The 16948-nt window shown below is 54.7% G+C and overlaps 1 protein-coding gene and 1 long non-coding RNA gene across 2 annotated transcripts in view; both read left to right on the top strand.

Annotated features, from left to right (window-relative positions):
- Positions 1 to 16948, top strand: part of LOC136376674 (uncharacterized) — a 285392-nt gene that overhangs the window by 91709 nt on the left and 176735 nt on the right. The window lies entirely within an intron of this gene.
- Positions 4623 to 16948, top strand: part of CSPG4 (chondroitin sulfate proteoglycan 4) — a 37951-nt gene continuing 25625 nt past the window's right edge. Inside the window, exon 1 of the mRNA XM_066342589.1 lies at positions 4623 to 4780. Coding sequence (XP_066198686.1) covers positions 4693 to 4780 — 88 coding nt within the window. The 5' untranslated portion in view covers positions 4623 to 4692. The remainder of the gene's footprint in view (positions 4781 to 16948) is intronic.

The raw sequence follows: 16948 nt of genomic DNA, 5'->3' as shown, positions 1-16948 counted from the left end.
GCAGGCCAGCCCTGTTCAATGTGGGAGGTGACTACACCAGGGCAGGAGGGCCATCCTGGAGGCTGGCTACCATAGGCATAGTATTGCACAAGGACACCTCACCAGAGGGGCTGAGATCCAAGCTCCATGTCCTTCTGTAGAGTGGCAGACCCACAAGCCCCACATGGGCTGAGGACAACCCTGCTGGCTGGCCCTGACTGGCTCTTGGTTGTCAGTCTTGCCTCTCACTCGAGGGACTCCCAAGAATCATACAGAAAGCAAAACCCTGGCATCCACACCTTCCATCGGCATAACCATCAGGCACTGCCCTTTGCAGTTTATGAAGCCCTAGCATGTCCATTGGAGGGCACCCTCCAAGCATCATGGCAGCTCTGTGATTTACAGAGATCTGATGTGACTCACCTGGGGCCACACAGAAAGGCTTGGCAGAACCCGGCTCCTGGCTCCTAACCCGTGCATTCTTTCCACGGCCCTGCCCAGCCACCAGCTCAGACACATGCCCCCTAACACCCGTTGAAGCCTCACTCACAGTCCCCAGGAGGTATGGCTCATCCCTTTGGGAAGCCCTCCCTGGTCCCCAGAGGTCCCCACCCTACGCTAGACCCTGAGCAAGTACTGGCACAGATTCCCATCCAGATGGAGGTCTTTCTGTCCCCTCCCTATAGGTTTCCTCTGCAGGGAGCCCAACATCCACTGTTGGGGCACAGCAGGAGTTAACAAAATGAATCAATATGTAGAAATAGTGCAACCCCAGGGGGAGACAGCTGTGGCCAGCTGGTCATCGCCACCAAAGCCGCAGCCTTGGTGGACGCAGTATGGAAGATGAGTGTTTGATACTGGGAACAGAGGCTCTGAGAGAGTCCTCCCACCCCCAGCCTGACTCCCCAGCAGGGATTGGGTGTGGCTCAGACTCTTTCCCTTGCCAGGGCTAATCTGTGCCACTGGCCTCTTCTGGTCCACAACCAGCTCCCGAGGGCGGCAAACATTGTTCAGCTTCTGAATTTTGTAATTGCTAGGAATGGCTACCCCAGCCCTACTGTGTGCCCAGCCCCTGCTTGGAGGAGCTCCATCGATACATTCAGCCTTAACAGGAGCAAGACCACTGCTGGCAGAGGCCCCTGGTCAGAGGCCCAGGCTGGGCTGAGAGCCCGCAACTGTGGGGCTCCTGCCATGAGACTAGGGGGCCACAAAATCAGGGCCAAAAACCTGTCCCCTTGCACAGTGGCCTGCATTCTGTGCCCTTTGTGGCAGAAGGCCAGTTTCCTGAGAGCAGGGCCTGGGCAGTGGGAGCACACCTCAGCTCAGGTACTGTCCCATCTAGGACACAAATACCCACCATTTACCAGCAAGCCAGCTTTGGCCACAGGCTCCTTGGGTGGGGCCCAGACAGTCAAGGTGCAAAACATAGAGGCACTCAGTATGCCAGGCCCTGGCCAAGGGCAGGACCAAGCCACAGCCGCTGCCAGAGTAGGACTCAGTCCCAGAAGTGCTGAGGGTAGAGTGACCAAGATGGCCTGGCCTGGCCAGCTGGCTTGGCTGAATTCTGCAGGCAGGGGAAGAAGTGATGCTGGCTCTCTGCTGTTCATTCTCCTAGGGGCAGACCTTTTGGGGAAACCGAGGCAGCATGTACCACAGCTCATTGTGGCTTCAGGAAATTCAGAATCCCCTTCCCACCCTGGGGTGTGGGCATCTTGCTTCCTTCTTTGGGCATGCTGTGAGTCTCCCACTGCCCCACACTGGGGGCGCTGTCCTGTGCTGTGCCAGGAAGGAGTCAGTCAAGAGGCCTAGGGAGGTCCTGACTCATGCTTCCTGACCCAGCAAGGCACAAGGAGACTGCAGACATCACTACCCCAAAGAGTCTCTGGACACGGAGGTCAGTGGTGGGAAGGAAGGCCAGAGGAGGCTGAGACATGGCCAGGGAGTCAGGGGCTGTCAGTGATGGTCACTGAGGACAAATGGCCAACCCAAGCCAGAGAAAGTCAAGGCAAAGGTTGAAATACAGAGGGAGAAGGCCTGAGGATGCCAGTGAGGCCCTGGTCAGCTCTGGGTGACTCCCTGAGAGCTCCGGGGTCTCAGGCGCGTGCTGAGGAGGCAGGGAAGGGATGACTGGGGAGCAGGCAGCAGGCACTACCCAGTCCTGCCCAGTCCAACGACTTTTGCTCTCAGACAGTAGGAGGTGGTCAGGGACCAGTGCAAAACTAACACAGGGCTCCAACTTTCTGCCAGTCTGCCTGGCCCAACACCACCTAGCACAGATCTGGGCACCCATCCAATGCTGAACTCCAGGCTGAGCAAGGCCAGGCCCATGGGTGCTGGAGCCCCAGCACCACTTCCCACTACAGCCTTGCTGTTTTCCTAAGTGACAAAGGTAATGCTGTCTCCTGACACACTCATTTCCCGGTTGTCAAGGGCCCAGGTGAATGAAGGTCTTGTAAACTGGGAAGTTCAGCAGAGGTGTGATTCTCCCAGGCCTGTTTCTCTTCTTCACCAGCAACAGGGCAGCGGAGGCTTGTGGCTAATCCTGACTCCTATTCTGAACTGTGGCTGGAGGCTCCACAGACAGGGGACTCCCTGCAAGTCAGTCTGTATGGACAGGGATCCGGCAGAAGGCGGCAGACAGAGAAGAGGGAGGGATGGGGAGACAGGATGGGTGGAAATCTCCCTCCCCTGAGTTTTTGACTCATAAAAAACGCCTTCTCCAACCTTCTTTTTTTCTTCCTAAATTGAAAGCTCTGTTCCTCCAAACAGTCTTCCCCAGCAAGCCCGCCCCTGCCCCAGGCCCATGCTGGGCCAGTAATTAACCCCTAACAAGGACCAGGTGCCTTGCTGACTTGGGGAGAAGGAAGGGAAAGATATGTCTCGGAATCAATGGCTTTATTGCCACCGAGACCAAACTGAACACAGCCCTGCCCCGGATATTCTAGGGTGAACTAGATGTGACTTCTCAGGAGTGCCAGAGTTCCCACAGAATAGCAGCAGAATGCATGCATTGAGCCCCTATTATATGCAGCTACCTCCGAAGGGGTAAGCTCGGCCTCCAAGGGGCTTTCCTTCAAACGAGGGGAAGATTGTGAAGCTGTTTACAAACCAAAACACAGAGCGTTGTACAGCAGGAGGACAGAAAAGCAGTAGAAAGGGCAGCATTTGTTGAGCACCTACTGTATACCAGACCCCAGGCGAGGCGCTTGTACCTTCAAGCGTTTAGTCCTCACAAACCCAATGTTTGGAACAAGAAAACTGAGCCACAGAAAGGTCAAGCAACTCACCCGAGTTTGGGCAGCTAAGTCAAATGGCCGGAATTTGAATACCAGGGCCAGGTTCAAGAGTAGTACTCAGACTCCGTCCCAGGCCTGGCCCCATCCCATTGTGCCGCAGTAGGACTGCTGAGTTTGGGGTCAGCTGGGCTTGGGTTCAACGCCTGGCTCTACCTCCTAGCAGCTGTGGAGACTTGCTCATGTCCCAGATGCTCTCTAAGCCTCAGTTTCTTGATCTCAAAATGGGGCTCTGTTTTGTTGCATACTGTGAGATGTAGTACACCTAGTGAGGAGATGTTACTGATCAAGGGGAGAAGCTGGGGAGACAGTCCTTGGTGGAGTAGGGTTGAGGAGGGCCACTGAAGCAGGCAGGTGTGACAGGGAAACTGATGAAGGAAGGGAGAGCACACCCATTCTCTGGTCCTAAAAACTGAGGCCAGGAAATACTGATGCTGGGGCCAGCAGGCAGAGCCACGAGGCTCTGACACACAGCAATAATATTGCTTCTTCTCCTGTTTGGGACAAGAATGATGTTGTTGCCTGGGAGGAAGCCAAGAGGAGCAGGGCCCCAGCTGAAGCCATTAGGTAGGAGCTAAATCCAGGGCCGGATTTCCAGGAGATAGCCCCAGGGAGCTGAAACACTAAATTCGGAGTCAGGAGACCTGGAGTCCTGGTACCAAGTGGTCAGGGGTTTAATGTCTACCTGGGGCCTAGAAAGAACCACGTCCAGCTCTGAACCAGTCTCCCACTGCATACAAGGGGGGAAGGGTGGTTCTACCCACCTTGCAGGGTTATTTTGAGGCAAATAATACCATGGAATTGAGAATCCCTCCAGCCTAGTGGGTGAGTACAGAATGTCTCTGCTTTACAGGCTGGGAACTGAGCCCCTGAAGGGCAGAGAAGGTCAAGGTTGCAATGCCAGTGGGCCCAGAATCAGTGTAGAACCTCAGGTTGGTGCCTCTCGGCCCAACTGCAGTCCTCGGGAGACCTCAGAGGCAGTGGGATAGGGACCTTCTCCTAAGCCTGCTATAAGTAAGGACCCCCACCACCACCAGCAGCACTTGCAAGGGCAAAAGGGAGAGATGTGAGTGCGCTAGCCCAAATGTTGTGGGTCTGGTGCCCTCTGGAACTTTGTCCCAAATCTTCAGGCTGGGGCCTGGGTCTGACTGAACTGTAAGGGTTTCTCTCACCCCCGCATGGAAAGAAGCAGCCCCAAAACGGGCCCTTTAAGAAGGTTGGGGGGGGGGGGCAGGCAGGGAGCCCCAGCATGAAACCAGAGCTCTTGACAGCGCCTGCTCCGCCCCCTGGAGTTAAGTAGGCAGCAGGCTCCGAGCCCCAGCCCTCTGCAGAGGAGCAGCACTCTCTCAGCTGAAGACTTTGGCCCAGGGTTTGGGATCCTGCTGGGGCTCCTCTCTGAGTCCTGCTGCCAACTGCTGCCATGTACTCAGGCCCTCAGCCCCCAACCTGGGCCTGTGCTCTGGCCCTGGCTTTGATCTTGGCTATGTTGGCAGAACCAGCATCTGCAGGTGAGTGAGGGGCCTAAGACCCCGACCCAGACTGGCAGAACCTGGGGAGGGTTTCTCAGGTAAAGAAAAGGGACAGGAGGGCCCAGAAGTGGCCCCCAGAGCAGGAGACCAGGGTACTGAGTTCCTGCCACCCCAGGCTGGGGTCTCTGGGAGTTTCGCAGGGGACAGACCCTGGACCCCCCAGTGACAGCTCTCCATCTTGGAGTTACATGAGCTCTTGTTTCCTGAGCTTGCCCCCCCCCCACCAGAGTGGGATTGCCTAGGCCCTAGGCAATGTTTTCAACCACCATTCCAGCCCACAACTGGTCTACCAGAAATTTCTTGCTGGTCCATGAAAGAATTAACCACCATGTTGTTGTATAAAGATTGTAGACCCAATGATCTTAGTTGAATTCGCATATACTCAGCATGATTTCTGCCTTAGCGGTCCCTGAAATAATTCTATTTTCACTAGTCCCCAAGTGTAAAAAGGTTGAAAATCACTGACCCAGGGCATGGCTCTGCGTGGGGCTATCCCTATACCCGGTGGAGTCACCTCAGTGCTACCTGAGACCCCTGAGCCCAGCAGGCTTTCTATGACCACGTGATGCCCAAATGACACTCAATGACAAGTAGAAGTACCCCAGCCTCAGCCACCCAGACCAGGAAGGGGGAGAAAGCCACCCAGCCCCATTCTGTGCTGGGGGGAGGGGCATAGGCAACTCCCCCACCACCTCTGCCAGCCACCTCTCAGCTCTGCTCCTGCTTCTGCTCCCCTGGGCCCCAGGTGCTGCTTCTGTCTGGCCTCTTCATCACCACCTTCCTCCTGCCTTCTCCTTCCCCCTCCTGTCTTTCTTTCACTCTCCACACTGAGAAGGCCTGGTTGGTGACAGACAGGACCACCCACACACTCTTCAGCCTCCTAGAGTCAGGGCTGGTGTCCCTCTGTGTCCTATGCTCCAGAGGGGGCTTGTCCCTCAGACAGCCCTGACACCCCTCCCTGTCCCAGGCTGACCCCAGCAGAGACTGAAAGACAGTCTGCCTTCTGAAGGCTGGTAGGACAGATCCCCTCCCACTCCCAGCACCAGAAACCCCACCCTTGCTACTTTCTTCCTCTCATAATCAGGACCCTGATTATGCTGCAGGAATGGTGGCCTCAGAGCCCACCAGTCATTACTGCTTGTGTGTGAATTAGTGCTTCAGCCTTCAGTTCTTGGGACAATCCCCAAGAGCAAGTGCAAGCAGAAGAAGGACCTGAATCTCCCTTCTAGGGGCACAGGCCACTAGAAGGGAGCTGTGAGTCAGTGTAGGACCCCCACATGCACTATCTGGGTTGAGTCAGAACTGGATCCTGAGGTTTTCTGCTCCCGTTCCCAGGAACCCAGTCCTCCGAGGTCTCAGGTCCTGGGCGATGGGCTGGGCCTCTAAAGAGGTGGGAAGGGAACCCTGCAGTGACTAGGGAAGTCCACTCAGGTAGCCCCCCCCCCCCCGCCCAACCTTCAGCCAAAGGAGAGGTTTCAGGACCACCATGTCCTTGGGCTTCAATGGAGAGCCCCTCTCTAAACCTCTTCGGCTTTGACAATGCACAAGCAGGCCCCAGTCTGGGCAGCCCACAGAAGTGCACAGGCTGAACTTGGATTTGCTCAGGAGGCAGAAAAGCACTAAAAACTCAGACAGCAATTCCTGTCATGTCTGCAAAGACCCAGATAAAGAGTATGGAGGGAAGAGATTTGGAGGCAAGCTGGGGCCAGGCAGAAGGTAGGTGATCCTTGAGCCCAGACTTGGAGGAGGTGCCAGGGTCAGCAACCCAGCAAGGGGCTCAGCGGTCAGAGGCTCTGAGCTGGGTGTGAGCAGAGGGACGCTTAGACAAGAGGCCAGCAGCCTGGCTGGAAGGCACACTGGAAGCACAAGCCAGGAAAAGCAACTGCACTGGGGCACAGAAACCTTAAGTGGCAAAACACAGCCCACTGCCTGTGCCTGTTGAGGAGACCAGAGGTTTTAGAGAGGAGAGCAACACGGTGGCAGCGGAGCTGCCTCTAGGAAGGATTTTAAAACTGGTAGGAGGTAGGCAAGCTGGTGTCCTCTCCCCTCTCAGGCAGAGCTCTCCTCCAAAACCCATCTCTGGCGCCATGCCTGGCTTGGCTCTGTGTCCTGGTCTCTGCAATGGGTGCCAGCCCCTGCCTGAGGAGGGCATCACTCCCACACTGCTGGGCACTCCTGGCCTCAAAGGCCCACCAGAATGAGGTGTACTGGGCTGAGCTGAGCGCCCTTGGAAACTATCTGGGCCAACATTCCACCTGTACTGAGGGAAAAGTCGAGGTCCCAGGGAGGAAGCTACATGTTCTAAGTCCCACCAAGAAGCCCAGCTGCTGAGGTAGAGACCCTGGTCCTGTTCTGAGAGAGTTCCCACCCGTGTGATTGTATGTGGTGTCCAGCTCCTTCAGAGCACTTCGGGGGGCTCTCAGCAGCATGATAAGCATCAGGGAAGACCAGGTTTGCTGGAGGCCAGAGTGAGGACAGAACATACAGGTCATCTCTTCCTCCAATGGCTGGTCCTATATAGCTGTCTTTGAAAGGAAGATGGCAAGGGGCTGAAGTGGGACTCAGGCAGGAGCTGTTACCTGGTGGGGGCTCTAAACCAATAGGGTGTCTTAGAGAGCACAGGCCATTCAGATGCAAGGAATTGAACCAGGGCAGACTCTGCTAGATGGTCGGAGGACCAATGATGTTGGAGACAGCCTCTGAGCCATGCACTAGGGCCTGGGGTTGCTGGGGCAGGGCAGTGCAGGGCAAGGCAAGGCAGGGCAGGGGTTAGGGCCCTGGGCCTAGCCCACCAGGCTCTGTAAAAGCTGATCCAGACCAAGTATAACCAAGCCCCTCCCAATGTTTGCACGCCTGCCTAGGCAGGACAAGAAGGGCCTTTCAGTGCAGTTGCCTAGGGGCCCAGGAGGGGTCCAGGCCAGGTGGGCCGCCACTGGCAATGGCTAGCAGGGAGTGGAGCATGTGGGAGTTCTCAGGGGAAGTGTATAGGCTCCATCTGGGAACTGGGTGTGGTGCCCAGGAGGGGGCAGGCAGGGGAGGAGGAGCTGGAAATAACCCTGGTGTACCCAGATGTGGGCTCGCACATGAGTAAGACAGCCCAGTACACAGCCAGCTGCACTGGCCGACGTGGGCCTGCTGGCTGCTGCCTCCCTGCCTGGGGATCCAAGTCCCACACCTCACAGACCCAGGATGGGTGTGCCTGGGGAGGAGGGAAGAACAGGGTGGGAGCAGCGGTGCTAAGCTGAGCTGTGGTTCTTATTTGATGTCAGGAACAAATGCACAGTGGGCCTTTGGATCTGGGACTTGAGCCTGTTCCCTCCCTGGTCCGTCTGCTCCTTCACTGTCTACCCCCACCCCCTGGTTCCTGGCCCCATCTAGCTCCCCTTTGGCTTCCAACATGCCCCCTGCCCCAGCGTATGTCCAGTTCTCAGAGGCTTCTTGAATTAGGACCCTTTCCCCACCTGTTGGCATAGGTTGTGTTTTGGGAAGTACTGTGTTGCCAGTTACTGAATGTGTAGGAGTAATTTTTGAATGAACTGAATTTTGTACTTGGATTTTCTCGGGGCTGGGGAAGGAGCGGGGGCGGTCCTAGTTCCCCACACTTCTGGAAAGAGTCCACAACTCCAAACAAGAGAGGATGGGCTATGTTATAACAGGGCTCACACCTCCAGAATGACAGTGTGGGAGCCCTAACTGCACTGTGTGCAGCCTCACAGCCCTGCAAGCCAGGAAACGCTCCCAGGTCACCACTGAGGACATGAGGCTCAAAGAGCAGGAGGGGCTGGCCTCAGGTCCCTCTTTGGGCACAATACCCCAACAATGGCTGCCCTTCCCAGATAAAGCCAAGTGGCCCAGGCTCCCCAGGAGAGCGAAGAGGCATCTCCTAAGGCCCCAGATCTCTGTTCCCATCTCCCTGTGCCCCTTACTCCTCCAAATCCTCTCTACTTTCTCACAGCATAAGCAAATCCTCTTCATGAAAGCCTCCCACTCCTCCTCTGAGAGCTAGAATGACAAAAGAAGCCGTGTTTGTCTTAGATATAATGTCGTGGCTTGGGGCTGCCAGCAAGGTGGCATGGCAGCATGGCTGACCCATGTTCCGGACAGCACCTGTCCTATTGGCCATTCCTTCTTCCCACTCAGCCCCTGCCCAAGTCCTGCTGGAAGAGCTGGCTCTGCTAAGCCTCCTGCCACTGCTGTGCTAAACTGCTTCAGTGTAGCTCCCTCATGGCTTAAGTGTACAGTTTGGTCAGCAAGATAGCCTCCCCTCCCAGACCTCACTGCAGAGTATGCCCATGCCAGGGAAGCCCCCTCCCCACCCCAGGTGCACAGGAAAACCAGAGCCCAGAGTGGGACAACTACTTTCTCAGTGTCACAGCAAGTTCTTAGCAGGGTAGGGGCTGGGCCTCTCTGCTCTTGGTCCTCAAACCCTGGTTTGGGTGTGGCCTCACCTACTAGGCCAGTGGCACTCCATGAGTAGACTTCCCATCTGCTTCTCAGGGGTCTTTGCTATCTTGCTATGCATAGGACTGGGCCCACAAAGGAGCAGAAAGATCACTGAGCCAACCAGGGCTTTCTGACTGTGCCCCAGGTGCTCTGGCTTCACATCCACACCTGGGAATCTGGGGTGCATGCCCTACCCTTGTTCATGCATGGCAGCTCTGTGAACGTATGTTTATAAATTGAGGTTCTGTTTTTTAATAAAGTGTTCTATAGCTGAAAAAGAAAGACTTGAAAACCAATGAATTGCTTTGAGTTAAAACATACTGAAAGCAGGAGAGATTCAGGTCAGATACAAGGAAGAACTTCCTGGCTTTCAGAGAACCCAAATCATGATTGATACCAAGGACCCCTGAAAGCAGTTCTTCCCAGGTGGTACACAGTCTGGCGCCCAAAGGCAGGGAACAGAACATAGTTCCAGCTTCCTCCCAGCTGGGACTGGGGGCCTGGCCTCTGCTGCCCCAGCATCACGCTTCTACCCCTCCTAGAGCCAAAAGGAACATTCCTAAGCATCCAGGTAGGTAAGAGCCTCATGAACCACCTGCCTACAGAGGCACCATGTCTGGGCTGGGCCCTCTCTTTACCCCCAATATATCAGCCTCCACATTCAGGGTAATCCTGAATCCCATAGCCTGAGTGATGAGCTAGGACCTCAGATAATATTCATGACCCTGGCACCTCCCACCCTTGCCCAACCTGTTCTCTGCAACGGGGCTTCCCTTTTTCGCATCATCCTTTAAGGTCCAGCTCCAACATCACCTCCTCAGGGAGTCTCTCTAACCATTGACTGCTGAGGCTCACAGCCTGGTCTGCTATCCTTCTGGGCCCCTGCCCTACATCTCTCTGAGGTTACAGGCCTTTCCTGTCCTGCCCTCCTCTGGCCTCTGCCCCCTGGTCCATGTTCTCCAACAGCGTGACACCCAGTAGGAGCACGCTCGTGCGCGCGCGTGCGCGTGCGCGCGCACACACACACACACACACACACACACACACACACACATATGTGTTGCTCAGAAGTCTGGCTCAGGGCCTAGTAAGGAGAGTGTCCAGCCTCTGAGACAGAAGTCCTGGGGGAAACCCAAATTCAGAACACACATCCCCCAGCTCCACCACCAGAGCAGGGCTTTCGGTCTGAGCCAGCCTGCTCTCTGGGGACAGAGGAAGGGAGCTGGGGAGAGGAGACCTACTTCCGTTCCCACCTAAGAGCAACTCCCACACCCACATTTCAGGAGGGGCAACTATAAATAACAATGAACCCAGGATGCTGATTCCCACGACACCAGTCCCTCCCTGCCCCCTCCCCCTCTGTACAGTGGCTGGGACCAGCCCAGCTCTCCTGCAGCTGAAAGCCAGCCTGGCAGACCTCAGGTTCAGACACAAACACACACTTCCCACCGTGGTAAGGGAAGGAAGTAATCACCCTTCTTGGGCATCTTGAAACCATTAGAAGCGAGTTCCCCTTCCACCCTCTGTTCTGATCCAGGCCCCACCTCTCCCAACTGCTCTGAGGTTCTCTATGGGCCTGGAGGAGGAAGGAGGCCAGGCACAGAATGGTGAACACAGAGTCAGTTTCATTCCAGCCCTACTACCACTGGGCACATGACCTTGGGCGAGTTCCCCTTCCACCCTCTGTTCTGATCCAGGCCCCACCTCTCCCAACTGCTCTGAGGTTCTCTATGGGCCTGGAGGAGGAAGGAGGCCAGGCACAGAATGGTGAACACAGAGTCAGTTTCATTCCAGCCCTACTACCACTGGGCACATGACCTTGGGCGAGTGACCTGGCCTTTCTAGCCTCAGTTTTCTGCTCTCTAAATGAATAAGCAATTCCTCCACCTTTGTGCATTGAGGGGAAAGACCCCTGCCAGGAATAAGTGCTCAGTGGGGCCTGTTCCTGCAAACCCTGTAACTCAAAGACCATCGCCCTCTGGAATGGGGCAAGCCTAGCAAGATGCAACTCCTGCTTAGGAATCTTCCAGAAAGGTTCCATGGTGGTATGGGGGGGTGGATGTGGTGGCCCTGTGAGGGTTTGGGAAGGAAGAAGTGACATGACAAAGTGACATGGGGAAGATGAGTAGGGTTCTATAGGAGCTGTCAGCCAGCCACTGACAGCCTGCCCAGAACCCTTCAGAAAGAGGGAGGTGAAGGGATCTGCATCTGACTGACCCACTGGGCTGAGACCCACACAACCCTCCCACTGTGAGGAGAAGCAGGACAGCCCTTCCCAGCCCTGCCCCAAAGTCCAATGATCCCTTGTGTGGACATCATTGAGCCGGAGTGCAATCCAATCGATGTGTACTGGAGAAATGACCAGAGGACACTCAGGTCTGTCCCAAGAGCAGATGAGTGGTGACAAAGAGATGAACCAGGCACTAGGGCCTCCTACATGACAGGGAGCCAAACCACCTGTTTCCCCTACATTCTGCCCACCCCTTGAGGGCCCTCCAGAGGAGGTCAAGTCGGGGCAAAAGGCCAGGGCCATCAGGTGGCTCACTGCCAGAGTTCCCACGGGGCTGTTACCACCACTCATTACTGTGGTGGCTGTGTGCTAAGGAGCCAGACGCAAACGGAGGGAGTGAGGGAGCCTCTCTGCTTTGAGCTGCTTGGAGCCATTGGGTACTAGTGATGAGTCCCTGTGTGTGTCGGATGAGAGTTGGAGAGGTGAGGGGAGGGGACTCTCAGGAAATGAGAGGCATGGGGGAATGATCTGTCAAGTAGAGGGCCACTCGAGACAAGCGGCTAGCCAGAGCCCAGGCCCTCAGCTCAAGATGCCAGTGTGTGGGCAGCCTCTGCCTGCACCCCCATGGAGGGAACTCTTTTCAACAGACTTTTGGGTAGAGCCCAGCTAGCTCCCCGGATGTGTGCTAATACAATCCAGGTGCCAGCTGCCAACCAAGGCTCTGTTTCTGGGCATCTGGTGCCAGCATGCTTCTAGCCACCCATCTGTAGCTGAACCCCTCCAGGGGCAGGTCCAGTTGTTCCCCTTTCTCTGCGGGGTCACATTCCAAGACCCCCAGTGGGTGCCTATATACTATGTTCTATATACTATATACTCTATAGACTATGTTCTCTCCTAAATGGGCATACCCATTTTACTATGCTACACAGTGCATTGTTTCTTGGTTTTTTACAAATTGAAGGTTTATAGCAATGCTGGGTCAAACAAACCTATTGGTACTATTTTTTATAATATAGATAACGCTTTTTTTTAAATCAGTAAAGTATTTTAAATTAAGGCACATATATATATTTTTAAACATAATGCTATTGTCCACATAATAGACTGCAGTATAGTGTAAACATAACCTTTATAATGCACTGGAAAACCCAAAAATTCATGTGCCTCACTTTACTGCAACATTCACTTCATCATAGAGGTACAGGTGTAACCCGAGTGTGCTCATACATGCACATTTTAATGTAAAGGAAGCACATGACACCTTCTCTCTGGCATATCTGAATCGCCAGTATCACTAGTCTGCACTTTGGGGCCACCAAGTAAACTAAGGGTGTCAATCTGATTGCCAACCCGGCTACTAAGTGACAGAGAGGCGGCACACACACACAGCATGGGGATGCTGGGCAAAGGGGTGATTCATTGTGCCACTCGGAATGACACACAATTTAAGATTTATGATGCACAGTGGATAGAGCATCAACCTGGAACACTGAGGACCCAGGTTTAAAACCCCGAGGTAGCCTGACCTGTGGTGGCGCAGTAGGATAAAGCGTCAACCTGGAAATGCTGAGGTTGCCGATTCGAAACCCTGGACTTGCCTGGTCAAGGCACATATGGGAGTTGATGCTTCCAGCTCCTCCCCACTTCTCTCTCTCTGTCTCTCTCTCTCCCTTTCTCCTCTCTAAAAATGAATAAATAAAATTAAATTAAATTAAAATTTTTTTAAAAAGAGATTGATTTAAAAAAAAAAGTCCCGAGGTACCCGGTTTGAGTGCAGGCTCACTAGCTTTAGCATGGGGTCACCGGATTGAGCATGGGATTGTAGACATGACCCCACGGTCTCTGGCTTAAGCCCAAGGTCACTGGCTCTGCTAGAGTCCCTCAGTCAAGGCACATATGAGAAGCAATCAATGAACAACTAAAGTACAGCAACTATAAGTTGATACTTCTCATCTCTCTCCTTTCCTGTCTGACTATCCCTGTCTGATCCTCTCTCTCTCTCTCTCTCTCTCTCTCTTGCTAAAAAACGTTTTTTAATTATTTCTGGAATTTCCATTTAATATTTTTATATTAACTGAAGCCACAGAAAGCACAACCACAAATAAGGGAGGACTTTTGTACTCAGATAGTTGGAGGAACCATTGAGAAGGTAAGGGAGGTGTTATAGGGACCAGGGCCAACTGTGTAGCCCTGGTGTGGGATACCTGGCCTGCTGTGTGGCCTTAGGCAGACCTTTGTCCCTCTCTGGGCCTCTGGGTAGGATCTTCATTCTCCAAGGTCAACTCTAAAATTCTGAACTCAAGCCTCTTAGGAACAGGACAAGGGACTCTGCTTCTGTCCAGAGACAACCAGATGCTTGTCCTGGGCCACATAGCAAGGTGGGCTAGGCCCAAGATGGGACCAAGAGGCCACCTTGCCTGCCAGAGCTCCCTGGCATGGAAACTGCTCTCCTCCATGGCAAAGAGCCTCGAGGCTCCCCCAGAATGGGAGCAACAGCTCTCCTCTGTCCCCACTTCCCATCTTCCAGCCCTTAACCCCAGCCCCACCCTGCCAAAAATAAACCCAGACCACCCTATTTTATACCAACTGGACACACCCAACCCCTCCAGAGCCCGTTGAGTCACTGCTTGGAGCTGCTCCTTTTTTTAACTGTCTGTGTCACCAGTTGTGGCCGTGGCTCATGACACATGCCCCAGGCTGCAGTCCCTAGTGGTCTACCCAAGGGAGGGGTCAGAATCTAGGCTGGCAGCAGGTGTGAGCTCCAGCCAGAGCCTCAGCCTATAACCTGTCCAGGCCTGGGGCACTCAACCCCTCACAATCCAGAGCCTAGACCTGTCCCCAGCAGCCCTGGCACTGGCCTGCCCCATCTGTCCGGGACAGGGATCTTCATGACAGAGCCCATCCACCCCAAGATTGCCTCCAGACCCTGGGCTGTGGGGGGAGGCATGGGCATGGCCTGGCTTTCTGAGGTGAAGGCCATGTAGATACCTAATCCCAGCCCTTCCTCGCTGGACCCAGCTCAGACTCTGACTGCTCCGCCCAGAGCACCAGAAGACTTTCTGTGGGACAGGAGCCCCCACTTCAAACCTTCCTTTCTTCCCTCTGTGCTCCTGAGGCACACAGAATCAGCAGGGTTGTAGATCTCTCCCCCATCCCTGTCCCTCTTCCTTTCTCTCCCTTTCTCTCTCTGTCAGCTCCATGTCTGTGGCCTGGCTATGTTCTTCCTTCACTCGTTCTGGTGGCGGTCCAAAGCACTCCGCTTGCAGCCGACACCTCCATGGGTCCTGCTCTGCCTTCCCAGTAGACATAACGTACCTCACCTCCACCCATTCCACAGGGATCCTGGGCCCTAGGGACCAAGCCAGAAAGTTTCCGTCCCCCTCACCCAAATCCCCTCCTTCCCCTGACCCAAAGCACTGCTACATCCTGTCCTAGGGAATGTCAAGATCCCACAGGCACTTCCTTGACAGCTGGGAAAGGGGGGAAGGGGCCTCCCAACCCCGATCCCACACAGAGCCCTGCACAGCCTCAAGCCCCGTCGGTCTCCTGTCTGTGGCTATGCCTCCAGCTATAAATAAGGGCTCTGAGTCTATTTTCTTTTAAAACAAGCTCCAGACTCTGTCACCAAAGGCCCAGAAAAGCACTCCCTGGCTAGGTCAGGGTGGGGACACTGTGTCCAGGCCCCTGACTCTGGGCACTGGGACCCTGGAGGACAGAGAGGGCTGGAAAGAAGCCTGGAGGTGAGATGAAAGTGCAGCCCTGCCAGCAATCCAGCAGTCCGAGCAAATGCGGCCACCCTTCTTGTCCTGCTAGGCTCCCCCTCCTTTTGTCCATCCTGTCTCCCTTCACCAAGCAGCCAGGCTTGACCCCAGACTCACAGTGTTAATAGAGGGATGTGACAGTGACACAACTCCCCGAGCCACAGTTGGGTGTCTTTGCACCCCCCTACCCTGTGGAGAGGAGCTTTGGGCTGTGGGGAAAGTGAGAAGGCACTTCTCTGAAGGGCATGAGGGCATTTCATGGGCAGAGAGGACAGAAGAGCTCACCAGATAGAGAGCCCTCCACAGAGGCCGGGAGTAGAGACCTGACAGGCTTGGACAGGAAAAAGCCCAAGGTCTGGGGAGGGTAGCACGTAGGTTGTTCAAGGTAGGTGCCCAGGAAAGCCTATAGCGCACGAAAGATCACTCAACAACCCCCCCCCCCAATCAGGGCTACCCTAAGGGGTTAGGGCTTGACCATAGGGCAATGGGGAGCTATGAAGGCCCTCTCTGCCTTTAGTCATAGAAGGATAATAGAGTGACTTTCATTTTAAGTGAACTATGGCTGCTCTTAGCAAAACAAGACAGAAAGTTCATTCAGCCTGGCAAGGGTTGGTGGCCATCTGCCACGTGAGACAGCACAGAGGAGCAAGGGGGGAGATAGCTTTGAAGATGGGATTCAGGGGCAGGAGAGGTGGACCATGAGCAGGAACATCTGAATCAACTTTTAGATTTCTGCTCAGCAGTGGATGGGAGATAGTCCTTCACTGGATGGGCAGCAGGTTAGGAGAGAGTTGATACTGACTCTGGCTTGAGATAGAAAGCTTGGATTTGGGGGTTCCCAGGGGTGTTCCTGGTAGAGATGTCTAGGGAAAACTGGCAAATGCCAGAGACAGAGATGTGGGCACTACAGCAGAGAAGTGGTGCCAAGGCCAGGAAAGAGAGACAGACTAGTGGGTGTGGCAGAGTGAGCCCAGCTTAGAGCTTCTGCCAGGCTGAAGGGGTCAACAGAGTTAGTAAAGATGCCAGGCAGGAGCCTATGCCAAGAGGAATCAGGCCTGTGGGGAAACTCAGTCTGGGGACCTCTGGGACCTCTGGTTAGCACAGAGGCCACTAGCAGAGACTCTGGGGTTGCCTGGCCTACCCTTCCTGATCACATCCTGCTGCCGGCATGCCACCAGTGTGGGAGCTTGCTGCTCGGCCTGTCTGCCCTTGGCTCTGCCAACAGAAAACCCTCCTATGGGTCAATGCCACCTCCATGTGACCCTTGTATTCACTTAGCTGCTTAGCTGCTCTGCCAGCAAACATGCAAGGCCCTCTTAGAGGACTGATGCCCAGAGCACAGGACACAGGCTCCGGGCCTGTTCTCAGAGCTTCCAGTCTGGCCAGGCCTGTGACCCTTTAGGCCAGAGGTAGCTCTACTGTAGCCACTGTAGTGATTACACCTTCCCACCAGCAAGCTCTTGCTGGGCTGGACTGGGCTGGGCTGGAACCAGGCATGTGTGTTAGTCTCTCTACCCAGGTCCCCTTTCACAGATGGGAAAATTGAGGCCCAAGAGAGTATGTCAGCATGTGGCTCTATGTATAGTGTGTGTGCATGTGTGTGTGCTGGGGCACAGGGGAGGGTAGGCAGGCAATATCCCTGACCCAAGCCTCTGTTTCCCCCAGGTCTCCTGGACAGGGGACCTTTCACTGTGAAGTCATCCTTCCTCCTTT

Source organism: Saccopteryx leptura, chromosome 6 (genome assembly GCF_036850995.1).
Source record: "Saccopteryx leptura isolate mSacLep1 chromosome 6, mSacLep1_pri_phased_curated, whole genome shotgun sequence".
NCBI lineage: Eukaryota > Metazoa > Chordata > Mammalia > Chiroptera > Emballonuridae > Saccopteryx > Saccopteryx leptura.
This window is presented reverse-complemented; position numbering and strand designations above follow the sequence as displayed.